This window comes from Cyprinus carpio, chromosome B5 (genome assembly GCF_018340385.1).
Source record: "Cyprinus carpio isolate SPL01 chromosome B5, ASM1834038v1, whole genome shotgun sequence".
NCBI lineage: Eukaryota > Metazoa > Chordata > Actinopteri > Cypriniformes > Cyprinidae > Cyprinus > Cyprinus carpio.
This window is the reverse complement of record NC_056601.1, coordinates 32,007,293-32,021,102: the sequence shown is the minus strand read 5'-3', so window position 1 is coordinate 32,021,102 and position 13,810 is coordinate 32,007,293. Positions and strand designations below refer to the sequence as shown.

At 42.3% G+C, this 13,810-nt stretch overlaps 1 protein-coding gene across 1 annotated transcript; it reads left to right on the top strand.

Moving 5' to 3' along the window:
- The first annotated feature begins 6 nt into the window (after positions 1-6).
- Positions 7-4,041, top strand: LOC109090708 (E3 ubiquitin-protein ligase TRIM39-like). Its single transcript, XM_019104541.2, has 8 exons — positions 7-170; positions 803-893; positions 1,011-1,564; positions 1,712-1,807; positions 2,213-2,446; positions 2,534-2,672; positions 2,786-2,812; positions 2,968-4,041. The coding sequence occupies exons 2-8, from the start codon at positions 824-826 to the stop codon at positions 3,513-3,515; spliced, it is 1,668 nt and encodes a 555-aa protein (XP_018960086.1). The 5' UTR covers positions 7-170; positions 803-823; the 3' UTR covers positions 3,516-4,041.
- Positions 4,042-13,810: the final 9,769 nt, after the last annotated feature.

Below are 13,810 nucleotides of genomic sequence, written 5' to 3'. Positions count from 1 at the left end.
AAAAGTCTCAAACCATAACCTGAACTGCACAAGTTTGATGAAGTTTCTTTCAATGAAATTACGTTCGGCTCCCGTATTAAATGGACATTAACTGATTATTTTATAATTTACTAGGGTGTTTATTGATTAAATCTTTCAAAGACCCTCGTGGACACGTCTGATATTTACAGGTAAGTGATAGAAATATAAGACAGATTGTCCTCAGCAGTTTCTAATCGAGGTGGCCTGGTTTATGTTTTATGTCAAAATAGAATAAGTTGAAAAAAACAAAACAAGTTTAAGCATGTCAACTACTTTGGTTGTGTACTAGACTGAAATTGTATTAGAACTGTAGTAATTTCTTTGTAGATAATCATGTTTGGCGTTTCTGTGATTTTGTCACACGATATACAGAAAGGAAAGTGAAAGTAAATTAACCTGCAGGTGAAAATCTACATAAAAATGTAGAAAGACAAGATTATACTTTATATTATACTTAGTAAATTAGATTATACTTGGTTATACATCATCCGTATCTGTATCAATGTTTATTTCATGGAAGTACATGTTTGTGGAAAAGATTCATTTTCTTCTTCATTTCTTTCCCCACAAAACAGAAATTAAACAATATTAATATAGATAGGCTACCTATTGATTACCAACATAAATTGATATGATTCTAAAACCTTTTATTTAACAATATATAATTGAAACCCAAGTGACCAAAAAATATTACATGAAGCAAATAGGCTTAGCTGGTTGATTCATATCAATACATTAATCATAATATATACTGTGAAATCCTTTTTTTTTTCTTGTAAAGGCTTTGAAGAAGAGAAGAGCAATGGCAGAATCGTCACCAACATCACCAAAAAGAAGAAAGACCAGGAGACAAAGTCTAATTGATCCTCCACGTAAGTCAATAAAAAGACACTTGTTTTGTTTATTTTGTAATAAATAGGCATAGGCACAATTTATATTGGTCTACATAACAGTGTGTCCAAGTTTATCTTCATCATTTCTCTTTCCAGTCACGTCATCCTTCAGTGGTGGACTGACTGAAGAGCTTCAGTGCTCTATATGTCTGGATGTGTTCACTGATCCAGTCAGCACTCCGTGTGGACACAACTTCTGCAAGACCTGTCTGAAAAAGTGCTGGGACAGCAGCCAGACCTGCAGCTGTCCTTACTGTAAAGAAACATTCAGCCAAAGACCTGATCTCAAGATTAATACCACACTCAGAGAGGTTGTAGATCACTATAAGAAGAAAACACCTAAGAAAAAACCTGATGTTCTGTGTGACATCTGTGAGGAAAGAAAGCTGAAAGCCCTAAAGTCATGTGTGGTGTGTCAGAGCTCTTACTGTGAAACTCATCTGGAGCGTCATTTGAGAGTGGCAGGTTTAAAGAAACACAAACTAATGGAGCCTGTGAGTAATCTGGAGGACTATATATGCCAGACACATGAGAGGCCTCTGGAGCTGTTCTGTAGAGATGATCAGACATGTGTGTGTCCGATGTGTGCTCTGACAGACCACAAGAACCACAACACTGTTCCTCTAGAAGAGGAGAGTGAAGAGAAGAAGGTAGAAGTTACTAATAAACTGCTTTTAGACTGCAAAATGTAATGACAAATCAAAATTTCTTTAATCTTATAAAAAGAGAGTTCATTATGAAAACCTATTGTTTTCTCAGAAGACAGTAAATCTCTCTTATGGTAAATGTGTCTGTAGACTCAACTGATGAAGACACAGAAAGACATGCAGCAAATGATCCAGGAGAGAATTGAGAAGATTCAAGACATCAGACACTCAGCAGAAGTAAGAAAGGTGAGTTTAAAATAATCTAATTAAACTTATTTAAATATTTATTATACATAATTGAGTTCAAGTCCTCCACAGAGAGTTACAATGACTCTTTCTGCAGGTTACATTATTGTACCGATAGGTGGTGACAAGTGACTGTCTTTAGTGAGTCAATGTTTTTGATACATTGGCTTAGCCAATTTGTTCAAAAACACTGATTCATTCAGAAAGGAATCTGTACTACTAATCTACTTTGTTTCAGACCCTATTTCTTTGTCAGAGCAATTACAAAGTAAATGGCAAAAATTTCTGTAAAATGCAAGTTATTCATTGGAGGGATTAAAAAAAACTACACTGAAATATGAGGAATATAACACTAACTGTATTAACAAACACCACTAATCATTTGTTGACTGGCTGGTTGAGCAGAGAAACACAGAGGAGGAGAAAGCAGTCTGTGTTGAGTTCTTCACTGATCTCATCCGCTCCATTGAGAGATATCAGACTGAACTGCTAGAGATGATGGAGGAGCAGCAGAAAGCAGCAAAGAAACAGGAGAAAGAGCTCATTGAAGAGCTGGAGCTGGAGATCACTGAGCTTAAGAAGAGAAACACTGAGCTGGAGCAGCTCTCACACACTGAAGATCACCTCCACCTTCTACAGGTCAGTCAACATCTCTCTGATCAATAATGATGCAGTATATGACACTCAGTCCTCATGCTGAAGGATTTCTCCTCTCTCCTGCTGTAGATGTACTCATCTCTGTGCAGCCCTACAAACACCAGGAACTGGCCTGAGATCAGTATGAAGACTCGTGTGAGTCTGGAGACTCTGAGGAGAGCTCTGACTCAACTGCAGCACACTCTAGATGAGAAACTCACAAAAACTGGTACATCAAAATCAAAATACTGTACCCCATACAGCCATATACTTTTATCATCTTATAATATCAGAATGAGTCTCAAAGATCTTCTGATGTTTTGTTGCTGTGTGTCTCTACAGAGCTGAAGAGGATGCAGCAGTATGCAGGTACAGTGAGCTGTCTGCACTACACTCGTTTACATTCACATACTCACAGCTTCATAACTGCACTACAATCTGATTATAACTATTAATATTAAGAACATCATTATCACAGAATCTTTGTATTGTGTAGTTGTGATTCATGTTCTCTGTTTTCTCAGTGGATGTGACATTGGATCCTGATACGGCTCATCCTGAACTCATCCTGTCTGAAGATAGAAAACAAGTGAAATATGGAGGTGTTAGTCAGGACGTCCCAGACAATCCAGAAAGATTTGATTCATGTGTCTGTGTCCTGGGAAAGGAAGGATTCTCCTTAGGGAGATTTTATTTTGAGGTGCAGGTGAAGGAAAGTACTGAATGGGATTTAGGAGTGGCCAGAGAATCCATTAACAGGAAGGGAGAGATCTCACTGAGTCCCAGTGATGGATACTGGACTGTGGTTCTGAGGAATGAGGATAAATATGCAGCCTATGATGATCCCACGGTCTCTCTGTATGTGAGAGTGATTCCGCAGCGGGTCGGTGTGTTTGTGGATTATGAGGAGGGTCTGGTCTCCTTTTATGATGTGGAGTCCAGCTCTCATATCTACTCTTTCACTGGTCAGTCTTTCACTGACAAACTCTATCCATTTCTCGGCCCAGCATTAAATATTGAAGGTGAAAACTCAGCCCCACTGATCATCACACCTGTCAGTTACAATAAATAAATGTACACTACTAAAATTAAATACGAGATGAAAATAATGCTTTAAATATTTTTGTGTTTCTACACTAAGTATGTGAATATATTGTTATCAAATATGCTAAAATTTTAAATGTAAATAAGTTGCACAAGTAAATAAATGCTAACAGCAGTCATTGTGAAGGAATGGCGTGCTCTACTGGAGACTTCAGGAAATTACTACTGCTTGTCTATGCATGTATTATTGCAACATTAAAATATAGACAGAACTTTGCTTAGTTATGTCATGTCACTACAATGGCTTGCGCATATGAAATAAATAAAATCCACTGGAGTGGCCAGAGAATATCAGGGAAGATGGAGAGAGGCAAATGCTCCTAAAATAAATTTAGTTATTTAGTTAACGGTGAAACAATGTTGGAATGGAAAAAAAAAAATCAATGTCATTGAATCAGCGTGACACTATGTTGATTCTACATCACTGGTATGGAATTAAATGGCTACTGATCTGTTTGGTTACCAACATTATAATAAAGCCGTAGAATTGGAAACTTTTGTTATAAAAATGAATTCTTTATAATCTTTTAATTCTAATTTATATAAATAAATTATAAAATGATTACCTCAGCTGCATATCTTTAAAACAAAGCTGTTCTTGTGTATTAATAATGCATTGTTATCCATTTGATGTAATTATAACCCATACACGTAGTATTTAGGGGCCAAGCACCGAAGGTGTGATGGTGCCTATTGTATCCGTTGGCGTTCTTTTTCTTCTTCTTCTTCTTCTTCCGCTGCTTGCCGGGTAAGTTGCAAGGTTTAGTTTTTTAGCTACTTTTAATTGTTAGAAAAACATCCTTTTTCGAAAGTCTTAGACGGTTTGTCTGATTCTCACCAAAATTGGCTCAGATCATCTACAGACCATGCTGGCAAAAAATTATGGAATTCAAGTTGATTATTCAAACCGTTCTCGAATAACGCACAAACAAATTTGACGAAAAGCACACAAAAATGGATGTGAGACTATATCTCCGCAACGGTTTGGCATATTAAGACCAAACTTGCGGTGTGTTCCTTACGGGATATATCGCCCTCCGAAGGGCACTTCGGAGTGAAAACAATCATGGCCGCCATACTGAAGGGTCGTTCCAAACCGAAGTGCTCACAACTGGCCACTTCAAAGGGCCCTTCGGAATGAAGGATTTGGAAGGGTACAACTGATGTACACTTTGGGCTCCCATGATCTTTTGCACAGATTCTTTGCATGATGATGGGGCCTCCGTGTGGGCACGTGATTATGACGCAGAAGGGCACTTCAAGAAACAGTTGTTTGGTCTCTTACACCCTTCAACCCTTTGAAGCTCTCACTCCAGAGGGTAACCCTTTGAAGGGATTTGTTTTTGTTTATGTTTTTTGGAAGTGCGCCCTCTTGTGACCATCGTGCACTCCTACACCTATATATTAAGTAAAATAATTTCTGATAGTTAACATAATTTTAGTACTGATCGATCATCAAACTGATTAAAATAATGTAAGAATAAAATTTAAATTGACATCATCGAAAAATCATGACACGTTGGACTAATTTAAACACTTTCTGCGTCATAACGTAATTATAATAAATCATCATCAGGCATTAATTATGCATGATACACGCAGTTAAAATAGTTTTGCCATTTATGTGCTCTTAAAGTATAATTTTTAAAAAATGAGTGAAAAAATAAAATTAGCAGGGACACAAGGCAGGAAACGACGCAAAGAAGAGGAGCAGAAAAATATCAATATAGAGATAAAATGCTGCATTCACGCCATATTGTAATTACCATAATTTCGAGATGACAACACATGACGTTGTCAACGATGACAACTCTGAGCTGTCCTCTGACTCGGAATTATGCTTTTCTATGGTAACATCATCAACCCCTAAACAGAACCTGCGGTGGTCAGGTGGTACACAGGTCACGTGGTACAAGTCGTAGATCTCAGAAAACTCCCGGTTCCCTCTCGAGAACGGTCTCTCGACATGGCGTTAACGCCTTGGGGACTCCCTTCCTTCCTAACCTACCTGAAATCCTATTGCACAACGCCAGTGAAGTTGCAACTCTCACTGGCCAATGCCAGTCAAGACGGCAAATATGGGCGGGGCCTCGCCACTATGATAACCTCAGAATCTTCCGCTTTCAATTATCCTACGAGACAGCTGTTGAGAAGACGCAAGAAGACGGATTTCCCTCTTGGCGTTCCAGCATGTCGAAAGTTTGCACGCTGTGTTGGGGGCCTATCGAGGCCCCAGACACTCACGAGTTCTGCATCCGTTGCCTGGGTCTCGCCCATGCGGAGGCAGCACTCAACGGGTCAGGCTGCCCACACTGCGAAGAATTCTCAGTGCGGGTGCTTAGGGCCCGGAAGAATATCGCCCTCGGTGATTTCTCTCGGCAATGTCCCCACCGCCGCCAGCGAGCCGCTGGTGGGACGACAGCCGCACGTGGGCGACCGCGCAGAATGGCGCAATTCACCTCCCCCCTGCTGGCCCCCGCTCTCCAATGTGCTTGGAGGAGGATCTTCAACCTGCTGCTGGAGCATCGGAGATTATTTCATTCGGTGCGCCGGGGGACGACGATTTCGACGAGGCGCTGTCCCTAACGACGTCCGAGAAAGACTGGGCCCGCTCTCCGGAGGAGCGCTCTGAAGTGGAGGGACACGCTGCATTCCAGGATGAACTCGTCCGGATTCTCACTAAGGCCGTGAGTGGTCTAGGCTTAGAGTGGGAATCCCCCGACGAACCAGCTAAGAGCAAGTTGGATTCTTGGTTCCTTTACTCGGGCCGCCGAGCTGCTGCTCCGAGGAAACGAGCCCCATTCCTCCCAGACCTGCATGACGAGGTCGCTAAGGCGTGGGCTGCGCCCCAATCGGCTCGCGCTCACGCTGGTGGGGTCGAAAATTTTCACCAAAGTCGATGGGGTGGAAGCCCGTGGATATACGCGCATTCCGCCCGTCGAGGAATCCATCGCTGCGCACCTCTTGCCCTCCTCTGCCTCTATAAAGACAGGTGCTATGCTGCCGTCAAGGCCCTGCCGTTTGACCGCAAACGTCACGCACAAAGCGTACGCTGCCTCGGGAGAAGCAATTTCAGCTCTGCACACGATGGCAGTGCTCCAAGTTTTTCAGGCACAGCTTCTGAAATTCCTGGACGAGGGCGGGGCGGATCCGGAGGCGTCGTAAAGATTTACGCGCAGCAACGGATTTCGCGCTCAAAGCCACAAAGAAGACGGCCCAGGCGATCGGACGGAGCATGGGCTACATGGTTGTGCTCCACCGGCATCTGTGGCTTACTCTCACTGAGCTGAAGGATGCGGACAGGAGGGCGCTGCTCAACGCTCCTGTATCTCCATCTGGCCTATTTGGAGATGCAGTCGAGGCTGTCGCGGAGCTTTTCTCAGAGGCACAGAAACGCTCTAGGGCGATGAATCACTTCCTGCCGCGCCGGGCTGCAGCACAGCCTTCTGCGCGCAGTAGGTCCTCATCTGCTTCCAACCGGCTGTCGAAGCGACCCCCTGCTGCTTCCACTGCATCAGCACCAGATCCTGAGCCGTCTGTTCGCGCCAAAACTCGTGCTCGGCAGAGGACACCGAAAGAAAGGCGTCACGGCTTCAAGAAAGGCGGGAACCGTCCCGGGGGAGCTCCTCCATTGGATCAAAAACCTCGTTCCTGATGGGAGGGCGCAGAGGAGGAGAGCGCTGAGTGGCGGGCCCGCTGCGAAGCGTCTGAGATATTCTCACGAAGTCCCCTTGGCGGTTGCAGGCGACTACGAGAATGTCTGTTTTGTGTATGTTCAAAATGCAATAAAGTCTGACACCCTCACAAAAAGAGCATTTTTCTCCTCCCCCAGTGATAACGGCCTTACAAACAGCCGTGAAACCGTCAATAGAACCGGGCTCACAGCTTCCCCGTGTATCTGGCAAGGCTCACGCCCAGGTGTCAGGTGTCGGACCTCCGCAGCCGCGGCTTGCTCTCAACATCTCGCACACACGCACATGCGTGTCATTCAATCATTCAACAGGAGATTCGCGCTCCCCACTGATCGGCGAAGCACGACCCTCCCTAACACACAGCGCGCTCACACTCGTCCCGTAAGTTTTCTGACAACGATCCCGGTACACAGCAGCGTCGTTCAGAATGCAGAGGGCGAGGCGCTTCGCCCTCTGTGTCTTTTTGCGCGCGCGCATGGCGATCCATTCCGGGCATTTCGGTTTGGTTGCGGAACGTCATAGAAAACGGCTACACGCTTCAGTTTCGACGCAGACCACCCCGGTTCAATGGCGTGGTCATGTCGACGGTTCCGGCTCACAACGAGCTGGTTCTGAGGCAAGAAATTCTCAATCTCCTCGCGAAAACGCGCGATAGAAGTGGTCCCCCGCCGAGCGAGAAAAAGAGAGCGGGTTTTACAGCCGGTACTTTGTCGTTCCCAAGAAAGGTGGTGGTCTCCGTCCAATATTAGACCTGAGACCCATCAACCGTGCGTTGTACAAACGCGCTTTCAAAATTACATCGCTAAAGCAGATACTGGTGCAGATTCGACCCGGAGATTGGTTAGTTTTCAGTGGACCTGAAAGACGCATATTTTCATATCCAGATTGCCCCTCGTCACAGGCGCTTTCTGAGATTTGCGTTCGAAGGCATAGCATATCAGTTCATGGTCATGCCGTTCGGGTTAGGGCTGGCGCCTCGTACGTTTACGAAATGTGTGGATGCAGCACTTTTGGATGCAGAGCGAGCGGAATGCGCATACTGAACTATTTGGACGATTGGCTGATCTTGGCACATTCAGAGGATGTGCTCAACAGCCACAAACACGCTCTGTTAAGTCAACCGGAGAGTTTGGGTCTCTGTGTGAACGTACAAAAAAGCGTGTTACGCCCCAGCCAAACAATCATGTATCTAGGGGTGCAGTTGGACTCGATAACAATGAGGGGGCGCGTCTGAGCAAGGAGCGCATACAAGATTTAATGTCCGCTCTGAACGCATTCAGACTGGGCCGTCCCGTTGCACTGAAGGAATATCAGATGCTCTTGGGGGCGGATGGCGGCGGGCCGCGACGGTCTGTCACCTCGGTCTACTCTATATGCGCCCACTCCAGTTATGGCTGAAAACACAAGTACCGAGAAGGGCGTGGAAATTGGGCCGTGCCCGCATTGTGGTCACTCGCAGGTGCTTAAGCGCGCTGAAACCATGGCAGAACCCCGACTTGTACCAGCGCGGTGTCCAGATGGGTCTGGTCACGCGGCGGAAAGTGGTCACGACGGACGCGTTGACGACGGGCTGGGGAGCTCACTGCGATGGCTTACCGGCTTCGGGCCACTGGACAGAGTCAGAGAGAGCGTGGCACATAAATCGCCTCGAGCTGAGAGCGGTTTCTTTAGCCCTTCAGAGTTTTATGACGCAAATCAGGGGGCACCACGTGTTGATTCGCTCAGACAACATGACGGTGGTATCGTACATAAACCGCCAGGGCGGAGTACACTCGAAAGCCCTGTACAGTCAGGCAGCACGCCTTTTGCTGAGGGCCGATCATCATCTGCTCTCCATTCGAGCAGCGCACGTTCCGGGATGCCTGAACAGTGGCGCGGATATGCTGTCAAGGAACGGGATTCCTCACGGAGAATGGAGACTGAACCCTGGGACAGTGAGACTGATCTGGGAACAGTTTGGGAAAGCGGAGGTGGACCTGTTCGCGACAGAGGAGAACACGCATTGCCCTCTGTTCTTCTCGCTGTCGCGCTCTCCCCTGGGCGGGGATGCACTCACAATGCCGTGGCCAAATGCCCGTCCGTCTGTATGCATTCCCCCCGCTAAAGATTTTGTCACAAGTGCTGCACAAAATCAGAGAGGAGAAAGCATCAGTGTTATTAGTCGCTCCGTACTGGCCGAACAGGCCTTGGTTTCCCGATCTTCTAGAAATACTAACGGCTCCCCCGTGGCCGATCCCGCTGAGACGAGATCTCCTGTCTCAGGCGGACGGCTCGATATGGCACCCCAACCCAGAATGGTGGAAACTTCAGGTGTGGATGGTGTGCGGGAACCGGTAAACCTGGGTTCGTTGTCTCACCGCGTGATGTACACGATTGCGGAGGCGCGAGCCCCTTCTACGAGACGCCTGTACGCTTGTAAATGGGCAGTATTTGAGAGGTGGTGCGAATCGAATGGTCGGGACCTGGAAAGCTGCCCCGTGTCTGACATTCTGGATTTTCTGCAACAACGAATGGAGACCCGGAAAGCTGGCCCTTTTCTGTTATTGTTTACGTTGCAGCTATCTCAGCTTTTCACGCTGCTATTGACGGGCGCTCAGTTGGGAAACACGATCTAGTGATCAGATTTTTTGAGAGGCGCGAGAAGACTAAAACCCTCCCGCCCCCCTACAATGCCATCCTGGGATCTGGCTCTGGTGCTGGGAGCGTTAGCCCTCCCGCCATTCGAGCCACTTCAGTCTGTTGGCTTGAAGGAGCTCACGCTTAAAACCGCGCTGCTGCTCGCCCTTGCTTCGTGCAAGCGCGTGGGGTATTTGCAAGCGCTCTCTGTGAATGCGGACTGTATGCAGATTGGACCAGGTGATTGTAACGTCACGCTCAAGCCAAAATTTGGCTATGTGCCTAAATCGCTCTCGACACCATTTAGAGCGCAAGTGGTGGCTCTTTCTGCCTTCTCTCCAGAATCGGAGACTTCTTTGGACGTCGCCTCGAGTCAGGTGTTGTGTCCGGTGAAGGCTTTACGAATCTATATCAACTGCACAGCTGCGTTTAGGCAATCCGAGCAGCTGTTTGTATGCTTCGGAGGCAGCACCAAAGGACGGCCTGTCTCTAAACAACGGCTGTCACATTGGGTGGTCGACGCTATTGCCTTGGCATATTCTAGCCGTGGTATGGAATGTCCTATTGGTGTTCGAGCCCATTCGACGAGGGCTGTCTCCTCCTCGTGGTGGGCGTGGAGGGAATTTCTATCGAAGATATTTGTATGGCGGCTGGATGGTCTTCGCAGAATACCTTCACCAGATTCTACAACTTGGACGTGCAGTCATTAGCCTCACAGGTTCTATCGGTGAGTGCAACCTGTGGCTCTTCCTGCAACCACTAGCCGCTTGACGGCGCTGGTGGTTTCGACCAGGTCCTGTAGGGAGAGGTTCAGACTGTAACACCTAAAGGCACAAATTTATGGCTGTGTATTAGCCCGTGATGTTTATGTAGTATTTTGAAATAGACTTTTTAGAACATCTTAACTGACAACACTGACAACGTGGAATGTTTTTGCTTGAGTTAACTGCTTATTTAATTTTTCTTTATTTTCTTTAAAATAAGTTTAAGCTTCTGTAATGTTGTTTTAATATCAGTTACATAGCTTACGGCTTGCTTTTAATTCACCAAAAAGTGTCTAAATGTCTTTTGAAAAAGACCATGAATAGGACTAATCTAGGCTTCATAAATGAATTGATTATGGTTTGATTTTGTTTCTTTTAAAAGTTTTTTATTGTCTTTATTAAAATGAAAGGTATGGGTATGCTAATTAGACTAACTAGCTAGCTAGCTGGCTAACATGTACAAATAAATTACAAAATGTAGCCTTTATTTTGTTGCCTTTTTTGTCTGTTAGATTATTTTATGCATTTCACATTGCTCAAATTTCCCTTTGTTAAAATAAGTACTTGTCACTGTATAGTTGTGGGAGTAACTCTGGTCTCTTCAATAGGCTATTTTAACAGATTCACTCATAAAATACCTACAAGGCGTTTCAACATCTCCATTAAATTATTATCACAATTTATTTACCACTTATTTATGTTAATACTTATCAGTATTTATGTAATGTTATAGTATAGTAAAGAAAAATCTGCATTTGCAGAATTTTTTTAGTTGGGGGCGGAAATCTAAAATCTCACCTAGGGCACCAACAGAGCCAGCCTGACACTTGAGGCTGTATCTCCGTAGTGCTTTGGCATATTGACACCAAACTTTGTGTGTGCCATTGTCAACTTACACAGAACACACCACATCGATTTGTTAACAGCGCCACCTAATGGTCAAACGTGATAAGCCAATAAATCATGTTAATAGAGGTTGTATTTATAGTTTTTCAGCCGTTTTGACTAAAACCATCCTAAAATGGCTTCAATTACTCATTTCTGCAGTTGGTCTGATGCTTGCTTCTGTATTGCTTGGCCCAGTAATTAAAATATATTTGTATCTATGAATGTTGCCATCAGTCTGTAATGAGAATCTCATGGACAAGTGACTTTGTTCAATATAAAAGTTTGAATGTAATAATATTACAAATAAAGTTTCAAATAAATAAATAATAATAAAATAATTATTTATTAAAATATCCTTACCAATTGTAATATCTTTGTAGTAGTAGTAGTAGTAGTAGTAGTAGTAGTAGTAGGAGTAGTAATTGAATAATAGGTAATTTACAGTTTTATGTGGAATTAGGCAGAATTTATGTAAGATTTTACATGCTTGAATACTTTTAAATTATTCTTCTTATTTAATATATTTTAATCCATGTATAAATATATATATTTTATATAAATATAAATTACCTTAAAAATATCACTCACTTTTAATGCACTTAAAAGCATTACTGAGCCTAACTCATTCCCTCTTAACATTTTCATTAGTGACTGCTGACAGAAGATCAGCTTAACTGAAAAGCAGCAATGATTCAGAGCAGCACACACATGCTCTGAAACTCTTTCTAGAGATGCCCAGACTGAACCAGCATGACAGTCACTAACTAACTGTATAAACCAGGCCTGACCCCCCATAAGGCCTCCCCACCCCACCATTAACAACTTGTGCGTCGGCTCCTCCAAACAAGCACTCATTAGAAAACTTGCCTCAAGTCTTTTTCCACTTGTATCTTCAAGCTGGATCACATTATTTGAGTGAGCGCCTTTTGCTCCCCAAATTTTCTAGAACTATTTAGATAACAGATAGCAGGATTTAGTTCCTGTTACTGAATGTTTCTGTAAATAGACGCGTGTAAAGTAAATGGAACAACTATTATTACAAGTGGATGCAAAAAGTGTGAAACTAAACAAAATATTTAATGGAGACAGTGAGCGAGTGGAAAAGTTAATGAGTGAAATTATTCGTATGCTTGACTTTGTTTCATGTGTGAGTTTGTGAGGGTGTCAGTTAAACCAAACTTCTCTTTCAGCTCGCAATCATTTTTGGGCTGTTGTAAGTGTTGTTGTAACCAAACAGCATCCGCTTTACATCATCCCACTAAGATTATCGTTACCATTAATAGACACATTTTCTAGTAATGATAAACAAATCAATCAAAAAATAAATAACTTGCTGTATTGTTTTTCATCTAATATTTATATTTGATTATATTTCAGCTTTATTTCAATTGTCCTATAAATTGTATTTAATATTGTTACATTAAATTAATTTTTACCATTAATGAATAAATTAGTCTAGTAATGCTGAATGAATGAATGAATGAATGAATAAGTTATTGTATTTAATTCTACTGTGAAGTATTTATAGATTGCAGTGTTTAATTAGTTTATTGTTAAATTATAGTTTATTATATATAGTTTATTCATCAGTGTTTTAAATTAGCTTTTATTTTTATATTTTCAGTTTCCATTTAAATTGTAGTAAATTTTGTCATTTTGTTATTTGGCTTTTGTTATTTTTATTTTTAATTATTATTTTTGTTTTGTGTATATATATATATATATATATATATATATATATATATATATATATATATATATATATATATAATACTAAGGTTGATTTTTATTTCAGTTTTAGTTTTTTATTTTTATTTTACACAAATGCAATATATGTCATATATATATATATATATATATATCATATATATATATATATATATATATATATATATATATATATTATAGTTGTAGTTTTGTATTGTAACTATAGTAATAACCCTGATTATTTGTATTAGTTCTTTATATAAAAAAGGCTCTTGTATTACAGTCATTTTGTAATATTAACTGTATTAATAAGAATCTAATGAGAATCATGAAAGGAATTTAAAAAAAAAAGTGTTTATAGTACAACTTCTAGATGCATTATGATCATGAGACATGATTAATTATTATAAAAATAATGTTGCAATGCACAAAAAAAAAAAGACACGGAAAAAAGAATGGACCTTAAAATAGGCTTTTTTACATGCAAAATATATCTTATTTTCTCTTTTGATTTTGGGTTGACCTGAACATTTTGTGAGATTTACCCTCAGTTTTGCTTGTTGTGAACATGAAAAACATCACAAGCTGCTCTGCAG